Raw genomic sequence first — 20,575 nt, forward strand, 5'->3', positions numbered from 1 at the left:
TTGAATCTTCTTTTTGTGTGTTAGTGCACATTTGAGTAATTGTAGATGCTCTGATTCCTTGTTGTCTGTCCTCTTGGACAGGATGGTGGTATTTTTTGCTAAAAGGACTTTCTATTTTTGACTTTCAGAAGTAATTAACATTAGTTGGAACAAGCCCCAATCAACCATTTCGGTTGTTAACTGTAGAGAGCATGTATGATCCGATAAAGCTATTTTATTTTGTTCAAGCACACCAGTTAGCCAGTGAGACTCCCCTATTTATCAGCTAGGACTACCACATAGGAGTATCACGTCTTCTCCTGCTACAACAGCACTGTAGGCTCATGGCATTTAATGTCCACTAATAGGTGTCTAGATGCTTTTGATCTGATAGCGTATTTCATTTTTCTTGGCTAATTTGCCTGAGGTCATAAGTTAAGTATAAATGTACACCCCTATAATATTTCAGTACCACAATACATAGTTCTGTCATGTAAGATTGAATATAGAATCAGAAAGCTGTAATGGGTTTTCTTTGTCTGCAGCAAATGATAAAACTACTGAAACTTCCTGGCAGATTAAAACTGTGTGCCCGACCGAGACTCGAACTCAGGACCTTTGCCTTTCACGGGCAAGTGCTCTACCATCTGAGCTACCGAAGCATGACTCACGCCCGGTACTCACAGCTTTACTTCTGCCAGTGCCTCGTCTCCTACCTTCCAAACTTTACAGAAGCTCTCCTGCGAACCTTGCAGAACTAGCACTCCTGAAAGAAAGGATATTGCGGAGACATGGCTTAGCCACAGCCTGGGGGATGTTTCCAGAATGAGATTTTCACTCTGCAGCGGAGTGTGCACTGATATGAAAGCTGTGAGTACTGGGCGTGAGTCGTGCTTCGGTAGCTCAGATGGTAGAGCACTTGCCCGCGAAAGGCAAAGGTCCCGAGTTCGAGTCTCGGTCGGGCACACAGTTTTAATCTGCCAAGAAGTTTCATATCAGCCCACACTCCGCTGCAGAGTGAAAATCTCATTCTGGAAACATCCCCCAAGCTGTGGCTAAGCCATGTCTCCGCAATATCCTTTCTTTCAGGAGTGCTAGTTCTGCAAGGTTCGCAGGAGAGCTTCTGTAAAGTTTGGAAGGTAGGAGACGAGGTACTGGCAGAAGTAAAGCTGTGAGTACCGGGCGTGAGTCGTGCTTCAGTAGCTCAGATGGTAGAGCACTTGCCCGCAAAAGGCAAGGTCCCGTGTTCGAGTCTCGGTCGGGCACACAGTTTTAATCTGCCAGGAAGTTTCATATCAGCGCACACTCCGCTGCAGAGTGAAAATCTCATTCTGGATAAAACTACTGTTGTGATTCCATGTTGCAGCAAAGGTGTCCTTAGGAGAATCGGGAACAGATGACTTACACATTTGCTGCTGCCATGTTTATGACGTTTTGCAAGCTGTCGACAGAATCTGTCACCAAGTTGCTCCTTTCTGCATCATGGTAGGGCCTGAATGAAGAAGTGACAGAAAAAGATTGAAGACATTATTTTGGCACTGTCCTGTAAGGCTTGCATCAGCCCTTTGGTCAGAAAATTATAACTTCTGGTACTTACAGGCTTGAAGGGATGCTGCTCTGCAGTCATTTTCCTTTTATGACAGCAAATAGTCTGCTGATCTCCTCCCAGTTGCCAGCCATGATTTCACATGTGGCAGTGAGTTGAATTCAGAAGGAAGAGGTTCAGTTACAGTGACGAACATGAAATCAGACGCGTGATCCACCAAAGGGGCATTTCATAAAGGGGTTACAATCTCATTTATGGAACTAAATAAGTGTTCACACTCCACTATTGATACAGCGATAGTGTTTGAAGCACAAAGCAGTGGCCTTAGATCACAATGCTTCTTTTCAATATTTTCATTTTCCTTGTACTTCCTGAAAGCTCTTATAATTTTCCTGTTATTTGAGATTCTAAATTGTTTTCAAAAATTAATTATACTTTCTTATCCATACCTTATATCTAGCTTCTCAGATCATGCAAATGGACGTTGTTAGCTCACAGAGGAGATCGTCATAGCCACTACTATTCTGAAAAATCTTGATTCTTTCCACTGTAAGAAGACTGAGTTAACGATCTTGGTTCTAAATTGGCAGCAAGACACGTGCAAAACTGTGCTGCATGAATGGTTTGTATTTTATTGGATCTTGACAGAGCACATATTTGAATTTACTTAATTTAGTTATACTGTTAGCTACTTTGGCATTATGGCCAGAAGTTTGCTGCAACGACTGAAACACTCTAACAGTTCTTTTTCTCAGTTTATCTGCTGTTTGTAGTTTTAATTCGCCCTTTTGAAGGTTGCATGGAAGATCAGCTAATTCTATAAAAGCGTTCAACACTGTACCCATACCTTCTACAAACTCTGCACTTCCTAAATATTTCTGTAAACCAGAATATTTGGCTCTTTCTCATAACATCATTCTCAACCATGTCAAAATGATTCCCAAACAGCTTGTAAAAAATTGTGAAAATTTTATCAATATGCAACATGCATTGCTCCAAAACATTTGTATAGGTGATTAGTTCCCTTTGGTTCTTAGGAGAATAATTGTATAAAGCATACAGTTTTTCTACACAAATTTGGAAGTAATTTATTCCATGGACTTCTCTGATGGAATCATTAACAGCTAGCTATAGTCTCTGTTTGCTGCAACCCCATATTATAATAGAGGGAAAAAAATTTTAAGTTGTTCCCCAACACCATTGTTTCTGCTTGTCATTATTGGTGCACCATCACATCAAAAACGTATAAGGCATTACTTTAAATATTCTTCACTCATTACAAAGAAGTCCAGTTTTGTAAGAAGGGAAGTAGTAACATTAAAATATGATCCGTTCACCAGTTGTCAGATCTAAAAACAGTTTCACAATTGTCAGAGCCATCCACAGAAAACTATAGCAACTGGAATATCAGTATAAGGGCTCTAATGTATTGCAATTTTGTAAATTTTCAAAAATCTTGAGCAGTGAGTTAAACTACTTCTTGTGGCATTGTTATCACTCTTTGTTGTAAGTACAGTGTTACAGCCCCTTGTTCTAATTATTGCTTTTTGCTTAATTCTACTGTTTCTGATGCAGGTATGTGTGATTTACATGATTTATGTTCACTAATTTTCTTATTCTTATTATATTCTTTTTTCTCACATCTATAGAAATATATTTTTCACTGCACCCATTCATCCAAATGTGTAGCCCTGAGGCTTGTTAGAAATAAAATTTGCTTCTGAACATACACACTAAGGCAAAAAAAAATGAACGATGTACCATAGAGAAATTATCTGAATGGGAGAAGAATAAGTAAATTTGATATATGGATACAGAGAAAGAAATGATTACAATTTCAGAAAAAATTGGATGGTTTATACAGGAGAAAGAGGTTCACAAATTGAGCAAGTCAGTAACAGATCAACAGATCAACCCTTATGCAAGCAATTATTCAGCCTGAAATTGATTGATACAGTTGTTGGATGTACCCCTGAACGGTATCATGTCAACTTATGTCCAATTGGTGCTTTACATACTCAAAATCCCGATATGGTTGAAAGAACCTGCACTCAATGTTCCAAATGTTCTAAGTTGGTGAGAGATCCAACGACCTTTCTGGCCAAAGCAGAGTTTGGCAAGCACAAAGACAAGTGTAGAAACTCTCGCCATGTGTGGGCAGGCATTTTCTTTCTGAAATGTATGCCCAGGATTGCTTCCCATGAAGGGCAACAAAATGGGGCATAGAATATCGTTGACATACCTCTGTGCTGTAGGGTGCCATGGATGACCACCAAAGAAGTCCTGCTACAAAAAAATGGCACCCCAGACCATTACTTTATTTATTTATTTATTTATTTGTGTTCCATTGATCATAAGTATGCTTGAGGACAGTACTTATAGATGCTAATACACTCCTGGAAATTGAAATAAGAACACCGTGAATTCATTGTCCCAGGAAGGGGAAACTTTATTGACACATTCCTGGGGTCAGATACATCACATGATCACACTGACAGAACCACAGGCACATAGACACAGGCAACAGAGCATGCACAATGTCGGCACTAGTACAGTGTATATCCACCTTTCGCAGCAATGCAGGCTGCTATTCTCCCATGGAGACGATCGTAGAGATGCTGGATGTAGTCCTGTGGAACGGCTTGCCATGCCATTTCCACCCGGCGCCTCAGTTGGACCAGCGTTCGTGCTGGACATGCAGACCGCGTGAGACGACGCTTCATTCAGTCCCAAACATGCTCAATGGGGGACAGATCCGGAGATCTTGCTGGCCAGGGTAGTTGACTTACACCTTCTAGAGCACGTTGGGTGGCACGGGATACATGTGGACGTGCATTGTCCTGTTGGAACAGCAAGTTCCCTTGCTGGTCTAGGAATGGTAGAACAATGGGTTCGATGATGGTTTGGATGTACCGTGCACTATTCAGTGTCCCCTCGACGATCAACAGTGGTGTACGGCCAGTGTAGGAGATCGCTCCCCACACCATGATGCCGGGTGTTGGCCCTGTGTGCCTTGGTCGAATGCGGTCCTGATTGTGGCGCTCACCTGCACGGCGCCAAACACGCATACGACCATCATTGGCACCAAGGCAGAAGCGACTCTCATCGCTGAAGACGACACGTCTCCACTCGTCCCTCCATTCACGCCTGTCGCGACACCACTGGAGGCGGGCTGCACGATGTTGGGGCATGAGCGGAAGACGGCCTAACGGTGTGCGGGACCGTAGCCCAGCTTCATGGAAACGGTTGCGAATGGTCCTCGCCGATACCCCAGGAGCAACAGTGTCCCTAATTTGCTGGGAAGTGGCGGTGCGGTCCCCTACGGCACTGCGTAGGATCCTACGGTCTTGGCGTGCATCCGTGCGTCGCTGCGGTCCGGTCCCAGGTCGACGGGCACGTGCACCTTCCGCCGACCACTGGCGACAACATCGATGTACTGTGGAGACCTCACGCTCCACGTGTTGAGCAATTCAGCGGTACGTCCACCCGGCCTCCCGCATGCCCACTATACGCCCTCGCTCAAAGTCCGTCAACTGCACATACGGTTCACGTCCACGCTGTCGCGGCATGCTACCAGTGTTAAAGACTGCGATGAGCTCCGTATGCCACGGCAAACTGGCTGACACTGACGGCGGCGGTGCACAAATGCTGCGCAGCTAGCGCCATTCGACACCCAGCACCGCAGTTCCTGGTGTGTCCGCTGTGCCGTGCGTGTGATCATTGCTTGTACAGTCCTCTCGCAGTGTCCAGAGCAAGTATGGTGGGTCTGACACACCGGTGTCAATGTGTTCTTTTTTCCATTTCCAGGAGTGTAGATACAAAATGTAATATTTTATATGATAATAATGACGAGCTCAGGCATTTCCTACAGTGAACTGCAATTATTCCATATTATAAATCTGCTAGAATTGAAGTACATCATTAGCCAGAGTGAAAATTTCCGTGCTGGCATAGGTTATAGTGATCAGTAAGAAAGTGGTAATAGCAAATATTACAAGTAAAACGCGTCATATTTAAATTACAATGTAGAATTGCTTACATTAAAGAATTCATCAAGAAAATAGAAAGTTTTCGAGAAGATAATCCTTTAATTTACTCTTACATTGTAACATTACACTGGTAAGATTTTTTATGTTCTATGAGAGTGCATTAAACACCTCTGAGCTTGAGCAGTGTACTCCATTTTGTACTAGACTTAAGTTTTTTCTATAAACTTGCAAGACATATTCAGATTGCTTTTTTCTGAGTGAAAAATACTTTATTTGCCATTGGCTAGTTACTCCAAAGGAATATGCCATTGCACAACAATGAATGAAAATAGCCAAAGTAAGCAACCTTAAAAGTGTTAGTATTAGCAATTGCTACATTGATATGTAGAGCCAAAGTTGCTGAACTTACTCTTATTCTCAAATCCAGAATATGGCAAGACCTATTTACTTTATGAGGTCTGAAAATTTTGAAGAATAAACTTTCTGTATATCTTAATCATTACAGTTTAGACTTACATCCTCCTGAATTTTCTGAGACCCATAGAAACGAATGTACTGCGTTTTTAAAATTTAAAGTGAGGCCATTCCAGCTGAATCACTTACGGCGATCATGGAACACAAAGTTGGCAGATGTTGCAATGTCATTGTCAGGCGTTTCTTCAACTAAAAGATATGTATCGTCTGCAAAGATTAATAATCAGATTCTCAGCATGAAAAAAATTCCACTAATCTGAGATCCAACAAGGAGGCATAAGAACGGTGTAATTGGAAGATCTATTACACAATTTATTGCAGGGCTTTCAGAGGTACTTACTGCACTTTCCACTGCAACATGTGTATTCACTGCACTTTCTGCACTATCACCATCTTTATTCGAAATTTTTCCACTGTTGGTTTCACCTTCCTCGCTATCACCACTCTTTTTTTTGTTTTTGTTTTGATCGCTTTAGTGAACTCATTTTGCTTCTTATTTCACGTACCATACATAATATCTCCTTCCTAGCAAGTCCCAGTAACTAATGGTATTGCAGTAGAAATTGTATTTCAGGCATAATCTAATTACAGGTGCAGTTACTCTCCTTATCATAAAACACAAATTAAAACTTTGTTTCAGTGCTAAGCAGGAAGCTATCAATTAAATTTAACTTGGATTGGAGCAAGACGACGACAGCGGTTAATGTCAGATGAACTAACTCATTGTTGAAGCATATTTTTTTTCTACCCCACTGTAATACACAGCAAAAAGGAATATCTTTCTTCAGTGTTCGTCTCATTCATTATTAAGTGTGTTGTATAACATTGTTTTCTATTACCTGAAAGATTCAGTAACTGTATGAAATTATTAATAAATCTAGGATTGGTAGTTTAAGAGCTGGTCCATACCACTATAGAGCTGCAGGTTTGAGGGCTTCTGGTACTCTATCTGGGGAATTCTGTAACTACTGGTACTGGGTGCCTGTAGGTACCAGCCCAACTAGAGCCCTGGTTGACATTCATCTTGACTTGAGAAAAGCGCCAGAACTGCAGCCTACCAAGGAATCATGATAATTCCACGTAGAATATCTTCAATCCTACTTTCCAGTGATAATGCTGACAGTTGATATAGCGCGAATTAGAGCACTGTCTGGCACAGTTTATAATTGACAATGTAACTTTTATTATGACATAGGGACAGTAAGGAATTCATGGATTTTATTTTATTATCTGACACTAATTGTTTTATAACACCTTATATGAGTTGTAAATGCTTTTATGAACCTGATCATGGTCTATGGAGCGAAATTGGTTCTTAAACAGAGAAATTTTATGAGCAATTCTTGGCAGTAATCAGGACACTCTTCAAATATTTATGAGCTGTGGGGTGCCACCTTCTGAAAATATATCCCAAGGAAGCCTACTTTGAAAATTTGTAGAACTAACTTTAAGTGATGAATATAAGAAAATACTGCAACCATTATGCATTGCTTCAATAGGTATTACGAAGATAAGATTAGACTACTTACAGCACGTACAGAGGGATTTAAGCAATCGTTCTTCCCCAGTCCAACATAAATGGAATCAGAATAAACTCTAATAGCTGCTACAATGAGCATAGCATCTGTCATGCACTTCACGTTGGTTTCCAGAGTAGATGTGGATCTTGACCCAAATGCTAGACTCCATTTTTCTCAGCTTATACATTAACTTCCTCTAACATGCTGTCAAAGAAAATTGTGTTCTAGTGATATTTTTTAAGAAAGAATTACATTTCTGTGTTTTTGGTAAACTTCTTCCAAATCTTTGTCCTATAAATTCTCTCTGAATACTCTGAGGCTACATTTACAATTTAGCACAATTTTCCTTTTCCTTTCTTAGTTTAACCTGATTGATGGGAATGTTTTATTGCTGCCACTTGACCATCACTGTCAGATAAACCATTTATTATGAGACTTGCATCTGTTTAATTAAAGACAATTGGATTTAGAAAAAAATATAGTCATTGTTGCTCTATGTGCTTCTGTTCTTATCGGGAATGTTAGCTGTGGTGGTCAAATTAAAGGTAGATGTCAGTAATGTGCTCTTCATCAAACTATCTGAGATGATGTCTATGTTGAATTCTCCACTTACAAACAACTCCCAGTTATTTCTATTAAATCTTATTTGTAACCCTATAATTGCATAATGAAGTTTAAAAATTTCTTGTCGGGAACCTGTAGGATATAAGAACTGCTATCCTGTGTTATTCAGTCTTTTCATAAAGTGCAGTACTTAAAGTATTCAATGCAATGTTCACTGATTGTGAGGTCAACAGCCTGGGACTTTATTCCACTTCTTGTGATATTGCAACTTTCCCTTTCCTCATATTACGCATACTGTTATGCTACATCTAGGTGAATCTAGTCAAATTCCTATGATGTGCATATGATGTTCTGTCATATAAAGCATATAACATACCCATACACTCAACTACACTTAAGACATACTCTTACAAACTCAGTTCTCATACCTTGTGAAGCAAAGGCACCTGCACCTGTAAAGGATAGGTAAAAACCTTTCCAGTAAGACAACTGTATCTATCCTTCGGTGTCTCCCAGCCAGTCATGCCATAAGGCATTACTTTTTTATTTTATAAATAGCACATCTGTAGAAATACCTTAGATTTTTAGATGTCCCACATTGACAGGAGAAGCTCAATGCTTATTTAACAAACTTCTTATGTTGTGATAGCAAAGTGAAAATGGAGCTGTGAGGTATTTGGGGGAGGAATAGGCTAGTGGGTACCAGAGTTGCTCATTTGTTTCTGCAGACAATAAACTCAATTTCAATGAGACAGAAAATGAAGCTTCATGCTAGATTGTATGGACAAGACTCACAAGTATCAAGGATGGGCATAAGCTTATAATAGCATCATCCCCACATGTAACCAAAAACTTTAGAGACACCTTTAATTTTCTAGCACATATGTTTACCAGTCATACTTTTATCATTGGTGGGGACTTTAGTCATCCAACAATTGATTAGCATAAACAAAGTTTTGTAAATGGTTGGTGTGACAATACATCCTGCACAACAATAGTAAAATCCCTTTTTGAAAACTACTCTTAACAAATTCTTCGAAGCCCACTCATGATGGAAATATGTTGGACGTAATGACAAAAAACAGATCTGACCTACCTGAGAACATTCACATTGAAACTGGTGTCAGTGAATATTAGACAATGTAGCAACAATGGTTGCCAAAGTAAAAAAGGGCAATTGAACCAAGCATAAAGATTTGTTTGTTCACAAACTAGGTAAAGAAGCTGTAGCATTTTATGTCAAGGAGGAAATTGAAAAATTTAACTTTTGGTGGGAGCATGTAGAAGAACTGTGGTTCAAGTATAAAAGAGAAGTTGACCATCCATAAATCACACCTATCAACAATAAAAGTAGCAGGAGTGTTCCAAAAAACTACCATCCAATATCCCTGACAACCACCAGTTACAAAATCTTAGAATTTATTCTGAGCTCAGTTGTAACAAGGTATCTTGAACAGAATAACCACCTCCATGCTAAGCAGCATGGATTCTAAAATGTTGATAATGTGAAATAAACTTGTGCTTTTATCAGAAGATATCCTGAAAACAAGGGTTCCAAGCAGGCAGGAAGATGCAACAGCTCTTTACCTTTGAAAAATAGGTATTTGGGTACCATACTTACACTTATTATCGAAAGTACGACTGTATGGCGTATCAAATGAAGTTTGTGACTTGATTGAGAATTTCTTCACAGGGAAGGCACAGCATGTTACCTAGGATGGAAAGTCACAAAAAGATGTAAAAATAACTTCAGGTGTTCCCCAGGGTAGTGCGTTGAGATCCTTAATCTTAAGTTTATAATGAACTTGCATACAATATTAATACTAACATCAAATTTTGCAGATGATCTGCTTATATATGATGCAAAATTGTCTGAGAGCGTTCTACAGATATTCAGTCAGGTCTTGATCAGATGTAATACAAAGACAAGCCACCTGGTTAAAATGTTCAGAAATGTAAAACTGTGCACTTCACAGAATGAAAAAGATGTGGTATCATATGACTGCAATATCAGTGAGTCACAGTTGGAATCACTGAACTTGGATCATGTAGCACCTATTCAAAATGCTTGGGATATTGACACTCACAAGTCAGTACATCCACTTGCTGATATTTGTAACCAACAACAAAAACCATTCCAAACTAACTGTGATATTCATTATCATGACACAAGGTAGAAGCAAAGCCTTTACATATACTTAGTACCTCTCAATATACTACAAAAAAAGGAGTAAACCAGGCTGAAGTAAGAATTTACAGTAAGCTTTGAGTGAATACAAAAATTGACATTGACAACCACATGTATTCAAGAAGGAATTGAAACAATTTCTCATGACCAGACTGCATTTAATTTAAATGAATTTCTGGAGTTATTGAATTTGTAAAAGATGTATTGTATCTGTATTGTAACTGGTGTACTTTGTATGTTAATGTGTGTAATATTGCATACCTTATACCTGTATTTATATTCTCTGCAGTATTGTAGTTTTATTGAAACCTTGTGTGTCATAGTGTGTACCTTGTTTTTATATTGATCACAATATCTTTTATTGTGCATTTGCCCATGTAGTACTGTATTAATTGTCTTGTTCTACTGAGTAGTTACAATTAATGTACACCCACTCACAGAGGTCCAATGTGGGCTGCAATTAGCACACATCAGTGAAACTTTGTAGATATTATAGAGCATTAATGCAGAACCAACTGTTTTCACATGTAATGGATTAAGAATGAGAAGTGGGCAGAAAAGGCCAGAGAAGTGAGGATTGATTTTATTGTTAACCCCACTTACATTATTTGTTGAATATGAATACCGGAGATGTCGATTAGAAGCTGCAACCGTAAACAATGTGATCAATAGTTGCTTGCAGCAGTTCAGCAGTTCCTGTGGAATTTGAGCACTGTGTTCCTGTATACTAACCTTCAGATCAAGTAGAGAATGAATGTGTCCCTGGTATATGCGATCTTTTAAATATCGCCAGAGCCAAAAGTTAAATGGATTCAAATCAGGTGATCTTGCAGGCCATGCATCTGAAAAACCTCAGGAGATAACACATTCATAGAAGGTTGCATTAAACAGATCCTTCAGTGGAAGAGAAACATGAGGTATTGCTCCATCTCGAATGAAACCAGTAGTTTCCACACACTCGTGCTCTACCACAACAGGAATCACATGCTGAGAGACCCTCTGGGTGTATAATCTTCAGTAAAAATGGAACGAGAACAAAGCTGCTCGTGAATCCACACCACACAGTCACATATGAGGAGTGCAATAGCTCTTCATGCACAACAAATGGTTTAACAGTAACACAAATTCAACAGTTCTGTGTATTCACTGCACACTGTAGGGTAAAATGTGCTTCATTACTCCATAGAATATTGCCCAACCACATGTCATCAACTTTAATCTGTGCCAGAAACCGATACCGAATTCAGAATGTTGCTGCAGATCATAAGGTTTCAGTAACTACACCATCTAGATCTTGTACGGGTAGCAACGTTGTTGACCGTGAGATGGACAAATCACGTAAAACTGTACGAGCATGTGGAGCATGTTCTGCATGATCTGTTACAGGAACAGCAACTTCATCAATATTTTCCATCAGGATAGGATCCCTTCCTCTTCCGGGCATCACACCAAGCTGACCAGAGTTTTCAAATTTCATTATCATCTTCTTTAAACCATTTATTGACATGGAGCCTCTCCTCAGACCTTTCCGTTGGTGATATGCTCGCATTGCAGTGCTGTAATTGCTGCCGTTCACATAACATAACGTTCACTATCAGTGCACGGCCTCTCTTCTTGATAGCCATTCTCTTTACTCACGTTGTAGGTTGTCACATGACATACAGTTACACAAACAGTGTATAATGCCAGATTTACAACTAATGACCACAACTGGAACTAATTTCCAGCGTCAATCCGTTCTGCTTTAACGCATTAGCATATCTACCGAGTTTCGCTGCTGTAAGACAATTACAGCCCACACCAGACTTCCGTGAGTAACTGCACTTTAGATGTAACTACCCAGTTCATTACAGTACAACCTTTGTACAAAATTAAATTATCAGGAACCAAACAGAATTCAACTCATATAAATACCTGGGTGTAACAGTTCGTGGGGATATGAAATGGATGAAATGGAACCTAGCAGTAGGTAAAATAGGAGGCAGTCTTTGGTTTGTTACTAGAATACTAGAGGAAGACAGCGAGTCTTACTTACAAAACAGCCACGTGACACATCTTAGAGCACGTCTCTACTCTATGGGAGCAATACCAAATGAGACTAACAAGGGATATCGAATGTATACAGAGAAGAGTTGCATGAATGGTCAGAGGTTTTCCTGGCCCATGGGAAAGCGTCACAGAGATACTAAAATATCCTGACTGAAATGGAGTTACACTAGCACATTCATTGTAGTACCCAAATTAAGAAAAATGTTCTGTGCAAAATATTTGATATATTCTTCCTTACAGGTTTCTGCATAATATATTATTTATAAAAGGTTAAGGTTACCTTCCATAAGAGGTCTCAGTGGATTAGTAACAGACTGATAACAGCCTCTTTACAATAGCAAATTACAGTTTTTCACTGCATCACACGAACCACTAGAAAAATAAAGTCTTTCGTCTCTTCATCTCTTTTATGTATGAAGCTCTTTCATCAGCAGAAACTTGTTTCATTAGTGTGTACAAACGCTCCTTGAGTAGTGCTATAGCAGTATCGCGCTCCTGCAACATGAAATGAGAAGTCAGGAATAGTTGTTCAGTACGTTTGCAACTCATTAAAATACTATTTCTGTAACGTAATTAAGCAATGGGAGACAGCTATTTGACTGTCCAGTGAAGTAGGTGCGAAGGAAGCCTGTGTGACGTGTATTCAAAGAGAAAGAAACATGGTTGAATCTCTAGCTCCGAGAGTTTGTAAATATTCATTTGTCTTTAGAAAAACGACATAAGAACGAAAAATGGCGAGATGAACAGGCGCTGGAAGAAGGGCAAAACTAGTCCAAACTCTACATCGGGATAATCCCTGCAGTTTACCATTAGTCCTTTTTAAACATAGATACTCATTCGTGTGTGTGTTTATTTTTTTAATTTTGTGGATCCCAGCTCCATCCATTACCGGTACTGTTTCCATTCCTGGTAAACTGATATTACTTTCCTGTTGCAGTTCTGTTAATATTCCTTTAAAATATCTTTTATATTTCTGAAGGTTAAATTTATATTTAACACTTGCTTCCCATTTTTTGGCAGGATTTCTGCTGAAAGAATTTTTATGAAAAATTGTTATGACTCTCAACTCTTTCTGTGATGTCAGTTATTCTATATTGTCTACTGGTCACAATGTAAGTGATTGATAAAGTGATGAATTCGTGAATGCACAGACTTCTAGGCCACATTCTAAAGTGATATAACAACGTCTACGTTTTTACATTGAATACTTATAACAGAGAAGGCCTAACGAAAAAAGACACCCACTATTCACAGTCATGAAAGACAAATGAGATGCCCAAGAAATATGTAGTTCAAAATGGCAAACAGCGTGAAAGTACGAGTTAATGTGGCTACTCGAAAAGATGTGAATATTAATAAAAATAAAGCGTGTGCAAATTTTAAGGATGAGATTTTGAAAGTAAAAGAACGTGCATCCGATGTACAGTTTATTAGATTGCAGTGCTGACCTGCTCCTACCGCTGGCGATGAATTGGTTATAGCAAACTCATTGAGGTGATGTATGAGATGTCGCTCTTTGTGACACAGAAACAAAAAGTGGGATTTCTCTTGGCTGTTTTAGAGGTAACTAGGCCAAGAGAAGACGAGAGAAAGCTGTGAGAAGAGAAGTGGTATACACAATGAAAAGATATTCACCTACACTCTTTTACTGTAGGTGTGAGCTGAAGGTTTTCCTAATATTTAAGAATTGATGAAAATTGTTTTTCGGAGCTGCTGGGCATCGTGAAATCGTTCTTAACGAAAAGGAGCGCAGTCATAAGAGAGTGTAGTGTATGGCAAGAGGCTGTTAGCTATTTTATGGTTATTAGCCACTGGAAGATATTAAGAGAATCTCAGATTCAGTGCTGTTGTATCAGCGCAATTATTTCGGATGTTCCTCCAGCAGGACGATTTATTTGCAATAACATGGGTATATATGTCGAAGTAATTCAAAACAGATTGAAAAATAAAACGGCTGATATCCAAGTTAACTTTATTATCATGCATAGCTGTAATAAATAATGATAATGAAAGAAACAGAAAATGCCTCTCTAGAAACTCTGACATCACACTCGCTGTCTGCCACATTGGTTATTTTAAGCAGCACCTATTTTCGTGTGCACAGATAGCAGATGATCGTCACTCGGATAATTGGTCGGACAGGCAACACACGTCACTTTTTTTTTTTTGGGAGGGGGGGGGGGGGGGGGTAAGCTGTCGGATGGCGGGATGGTGGTACCTAGTCATATACAAAGAAACCGCCCTTCAAGAAAAATTGCTGGGAAGCCACTGCACACGGAGGGCTGATAAATTGCAACGTGTGTGGGAGTACTACAGGAGACTAAAAAGTCCATGGAATGAGACACGTTGTAAGGAATTTTGAAACTAAAAATGTGGCAGCTGTAATGATACCAATGAAAAATAAGAAAAGTTTATGGCCACACTTAGGTCCTAAGCATATTTTAAATTGTGTTTCCCAAGAAACAAATATGTTTCACTGTCTTAAAAAGCAAACAAGTGGATTAACAGAAGGGATCAAGGTATCAAGTTAAAATAAGAGACGAATACTCCAAACAAAATACTAATCTAGATTTCATTACCTACTTCAAAAGATATAAACTAATACAAGCAGGTTATAAAAAGGGAAATGGATGTGAGGTCAGCTGATTGCAGTAATATAGAGCTGATTAAGTATAATAATAAATGACCTGATAGCAGAGAAGTGGCTAGTGTTGTCAACATTCAATGGGCCAGTATATTACCAAGATTGTTTTGATTAAGCTGCAGAGGTTTTTCTGGGAAGCCCTTACATATCATCCATACAGCCCCGATCTCTCCCTGCGCGATTTCCGTATTTTTGAAGCCCTGAAGGAAGATTTGTAGCGATCAGTTTGCTTTGGATGTAGAGGTGCATGCCCGGGTACAGCCACGGTTCTGAAGCAACAGTTTTGGGCATTGACTATTGTGTTTCATAGTATTATGGATACTTGAGGTATACTAGTCATACAAAGTACCCACAAAACAATATAGAGACTGACACACTTTTATGACTCACTAATTATGCTGATGTAGGAAACACCACACAAGAGACATTCGTGTAACAGAGTATCCATACTCCAATATCGAAAGAATAAAAAACAGAAAAGATAATATACTCTACGGAATAGTCTTGCATTCGGTGGTCGATCGCATCACTATCGTCTCCTCCCTCTCCCCCCCTCCCCTACCCCTGTGTTTCGATTGAAGGGGTATGGCACTAATCAAACAAATCGATGCACTGTATGTCCTTTGATATGAGAAATGTAGCATTTAATCTGCCTACTGGTTCGTGAAAATATGACTGCTGGGAGGAAGATAGGTGCTGGAGAAGGTAGCCTACTGTAACAGCCTACTGTATTCGTGACTGCTTAGGGTTCGCACTGTTAATCGAGAAATCCTCTATGTACGCTGGCTTTAAACAGTGGAAACTGTTTCCTTGCGTCCATGAATGTCAAAGACAAAGGTTTTGTCCGAGTGACTCAGTACTTTAAATGGACCCTTGCATGCAGGGGAGAGCAGTGGCTTAACTGAACCTTCGCAAACCCAGACAAAAGAGCATGAACACAACTCTTTGTAACAGTAGATGGCCTCTGAACCATGATGCACAGGGTGAGGAGGCGCATGTGCGTTCTTATACGATTGCAATTTGTGTAGGAAAAATTCAAAGACGCCAAAGGCGATGGCGAAAGAGAAAATAAACCATCTGGAACTTTCAGAGTTTCGCTATAAACAAATTAGATGGGGGAGCAACCAATATCTTCCTGTAATACTGTATGAAGGCCAGCAGAATCATGGGGACGGTGTCAGACCACGATTCATAGTGACAAGCCAGGGCCCCCATTAAACTGTGGTGTAGGTGCTTTACTATCCGATTACTTTTTGGATGGTAGCTTTTAGTGCAGACATGGTCACACCCACACAAACACAATAACTCTGCAAATACTTGGCTTTCAAATTGTTTTCCCAGATCTGTAGTAATAGTGTGAGGTATGCTGAAACATGAAAACCATGTAGTGATCAAAGCCCGAGCAATGGAAGAAGCAGAAATGTTCGAAACTGGAATAGCTTCAGGCCAATGTGGTAACCTACTGATAACAGTTACGATGTAACAGAAACCCTGTGAAGCAGGAAGAGGGACTGCATGATCCAAGTTGATATGAACAAAATGACCTGAAGGGGCAGGGTAAGAGGAGACAAATATTTTTGTAGCTTGGCAGCCTCGACGACATCTGGCCCATTGGCGACAATCATGCTCCAAACCGGGCCAGACTACTTTATCAGCAAGCAATTTTGCAGTAGCTTTGATTCCCAGATGAACTAGGTCATGGTAAAAGCTGGAAATTTGGGGGCGCCATCAAATACGGGTGAGGGGGCGTACCTTCTTGCAAGATATATCACATCAAACTTTTCGTTTCGAACCTTGCAGATGGAGGAGCCCTAGGTGCAGTACCATGGATGATGGATCCTGTATACATTTTGGGTGGAAAAGGCGATTCTTGGTCGGTGGCCACAGGACCCCAATTGATAGCAGTAAGCAATGCACAATCCCATCACAGGCAGTCAACTACAATGTTGGCATGACCGGCAATGTGCTGGATGTTGGTGGTGAACTGCACAATGAAATCAGCATCAAACATTAAAACCATAGGTACCCCTTGGTTAGGATGTACCAGTAAGGTGGCATTAGCGAGTGCCAATTTCATAGCCTGTAATAACTGAGCACACAGTCCTTTAAATGCTTGTGTCAGAGAAAGTACTTGGATGTCATTTTTCTGGAAGGAGTGTGATTCGAGCTTTTGAGACCTTGTAATCTTGCCAGAAAAGAATTTCTCCAGATTTATCACGATTCCAAAGCTCTGTAATCTATCGAAAACCTGTTGTACATGACGATGATAGTGTTAGAGGCTTTGGGAAAAAATTAGAATGTCGTGCAAATAACAAAATGTAAATGGGAAGTCTTGCAGGACCACACGCATAAAATTCTTTGGTGTTTGTGCTGTGTTGTGGAGGTCGAAAAGCATCGTATTGTGTTTGATGAGCCCAAACAGCAAGGTTATGGGAGTTTCGTGCTTAACCCTCCTTGCTATTGTTATCTGCGAGAAGGATTTTGCACGCTCAATAACACTGAAAGTACATGGGCCCGCCACATTTGAGTTAGAGTCCATTTCATTCGGAACTGGGTACCTATCTGGAATTGTACAGCCATTGAGGCTCCAACAACCATCACGCAAGCACCATGCTCCATTTTTCTTCTTGACCATGTGCAAAGGAGAAGACCCTGATATGTAAGATATAGGTACTGAACTATCTGATAGTATTTTAGTGCACTGAGACTGAGCTTTGCTTTCTATCAGGAGGTAGGCACTGTGGTTTTGCAGCCACTGGATGCCCAACAATCGTGTGAATGAAATGTGTACATGGCAGCGGTTTTTATGGGCCAGTGCTCTGTGAGTATGTGCAGGATACTCATGTAACAACTGTATGCGAGGTCGTCGGCCTCCAGTGCACTGGTGGACGAGGGAGAGGGTGAGGAGAACGAGCAAGGATTTCTTGTAGTGCCCGCACCATGAAGGTAAGAAATTGTGGTGCATGCAGTCCCAAAGACTTCAGTCACAGTGGACAATTTTTGGTGTAATGCTCCATTACTCTCACACAGCCTAGCGCAGGTACTCTTGTTCAACATTCCTGTGGGCTCGTCTTTCACACATTTATGTCACAGATATGTGACAAGTATCCTGGAGCTTTATTATCTCAGTGGAAGAACGAGTCAGCATCTTCTTGTGCAACACAAGTATGTGCGTTCCACATGGTAACGAATACTGTTGTTGCGATATGGCTGCCGTGGTCATCGCAAACACCTTCGTGTGAGCCTGGGGGCATCACTCATAACATGACCTGATGTGGTACAGGTATGAGGAGAGCGTGGAACTTTGTGCAGATATTGATGCACTAGATCCAGCATGACAGAAAAATGTCACAAAAAATGAGTGCCTAAGATTGCATCTTTGACATTAGCAACCACGTCCAGGTGGATTACAGCTAACCACCGACATCCCAAGTCAGATGCACTGTTCCCAATGTAGCAATGGGAAGCCATTAGCTGCTGTGAAGATGGGCACTTGTTCACTAGAAAAGCACACAGTTTTTGTGACTTGAAGTAAACACTAATTCCAGATTCTGACTACACTAAGAAAATGTCTCCAGTGCACCTATCTGTTACGAAAAGCCTGTATGATTTTGTCACCATGGACACAGTTTCGTTGTGTGTGGCTTGGAGGCACTTCTGCTGACCACGGCCAGCCGGAGTGGCCGTGCGGTTCTAGGCGCTACAGACTGGAACTGTGTGACCGCTACGGTCGCAGGTTCGAATCCTGCCTCGGGCATGGATATGTGTGATGTCCTTAGGTTAGTTAGATTTAAGTAGTTCTAAGTTATAGGGGACTTATGACCACAACAGTTGAGTCCCATAGTGCTCAGAGCCATTTGAATCATTTTGCTGACCATGACAAGTGTGTGTTCCTACTGGCACTTGTCCGGGAAGTTTGGCTAGACACATGCTTTGGTACAACGTTACACTGCTTTGCCAAAATGTTTATGAAACCAGCTCCATCTACACGTCTGGCTGTGATTAGAAGACGGGCGAGCGCCATCTTCATGCCGATGAAACCTGGCATTAAGGTGGGCAAGTCCAGTGGTGAGACGGCCCATAGATGGCTGTGGCGTCAGAATGGACGCCGGTGGAAAAACAGTGCACCCTTAAATAATAAAGGCTGTAGAGCTTGGTTTGGAACCTCAGATTTCACTTCATATAAACTTGGATCTGCATAAGCAAGCGCCATGAAGTCTACTTTAGATGCTAGTTCATCAGTAGGAAGGACAGAAAAAAGCTAACAATATTGCCCGATCATGCCAAGGCAAACCTCGCAACCAAAAATGCTTCAGTCATTCTTCAGAGAGCAGACCTTGTCTTGCCAACAAGCAAAGGGAGTGAAGGACTTGGAAGGGGAAGTACCAGTTACTTCTCACTCACCATGATTTTTGGGTATGATTCCGGGTGCGGTACAAAACGTTCCAAGATAGCGTCCTAGAGAACAGTAAAAGATTGTTTGCCAAACACATCCACCAGTTGTTCACTAACTGTAAGATCCAGTAGCGAAATCACAATAGTAAAATTCTGCATGTCTGAATCGACACTGTGGAAGCAAAAAATGGCAGCAACTTGAGTTAACAACAATTATGCATTGGGTGGACAGGAAGGTGGAATTTTTATATTCCTGATTCCCACATGAGTACTGTTTTCGACGGCTGGCGCCGGAGTTGATCCCTATTGTGAGGTCTGAGGCTTTTCTTTACCAGGGATGATGGACTCCATAGTCATGAGATCAGACTTTGCATTGAAGTTAAACTGTTCAGCTTGATGTCAGCATTTTTGGGTATTTGAAGTATATTATTCATACGAAGTACACTCGCAACAATATAGAGACTGAGACACTCTTATCACTCACCAAATACACTGATATAGAAAACACCACACAAGAGACGTCTGCATAACAGAGCGTCCATACTTCAGTATTGAAAGAATACAAAACAGAACAGATAACACACTTTATGCAATAGTGATGCTTTTGGCGGTCAATCGCACTCCTATCGTCGCCACACTATGAACAGTTATGGTGATTACTTTTTTTCCCGTCTGCCTCGTTTTCATTTGACTGCCTTTACATTTTCATCATAATTACCTCAAGGAGTGGCTGGTAGAGAGTGCTTATTTCCTGTGATGTAGTGACAGCTTTCCGAACAGTTGCTTTCAAAGGCACGGTAAGTGTTTGCTGCCCACTAGGAGTCAATATAGCTTCTAGGTTCATAGCACTTTCTTGTACTACTTGCAGTTCTGCACGTAATTTACTCATCTCATCCAGCAGCTCTTGATTTTCCTGAACGAAACAAACAATAAAGCACTGTAGTATAAGTGGTTACTTTTCTGTGGTATGCAAATTGTGCGGTTTTTGTGCATAAAGAAAAGCTAATATGTAATAACTGAATGAACAATGTAAATGCACATAAACAACATGATGTACCTCCCATATTTCTTAAGTCAATACAGTGTGAGGTAGAAGAATGTCTTCTTAGCAGCTGTCAGAATTAAGAGCAATCAGAATAAAAACAAAAGGAAGATGTGTCAAATATCATGCTTATGAAATCAAAAATTAGTAACATTAGCAAGAGGAGAAGACAAATAGGAAATTTT

At 40.4% G+C, this 20,575-nt stretch overlaps 1 protein-coding gene across 1 annotated transcript; it reads right to left on the reverse strand.

Annotated features, from left to right (window-relative positions):
• Positions 1-15,741: 15,741 nt before the first annotated feature.
• LOC126456214 (uncharacterized) lies at positions 15,742-17,895 on the reverse strand. Its single transcript, XM_050092000.1, has 5 exons — positions 17,806-17,895; positions 17,295-17,708; positions 16,998-17,201; positions 16,747-16,891; positions 15,742-15,860 (listed from the first exon to the last, which is right to left on the reverse strand). The coding sequence occupies exons 1-5, from the start codon at positions 17,893-17,895 to the stop codon at positions 15,742-15,744; spliced, it is 972 nt and encodes a 323-aa protein (XP_049947957.1).
• Positions 17,896-20,575: the final 2,680 nt, after the last annotated feature.

This window comes from Schistocerca serialis, chromosome 1 (genome assembly GCF_023864345.2).
Source record: "Schistocerca serialis cubense isolate TAMUIC-IGC-003099 chromosome 1, iqSchSeri2.2, whole genome shotgun sequence".
Classification (NCBI taxonomy): Eukaryota; Metazoa; Arthropoda; class Insecta; order Orthoptera; family Acrididae; genus Schistocerca; species Schistocerca serialis.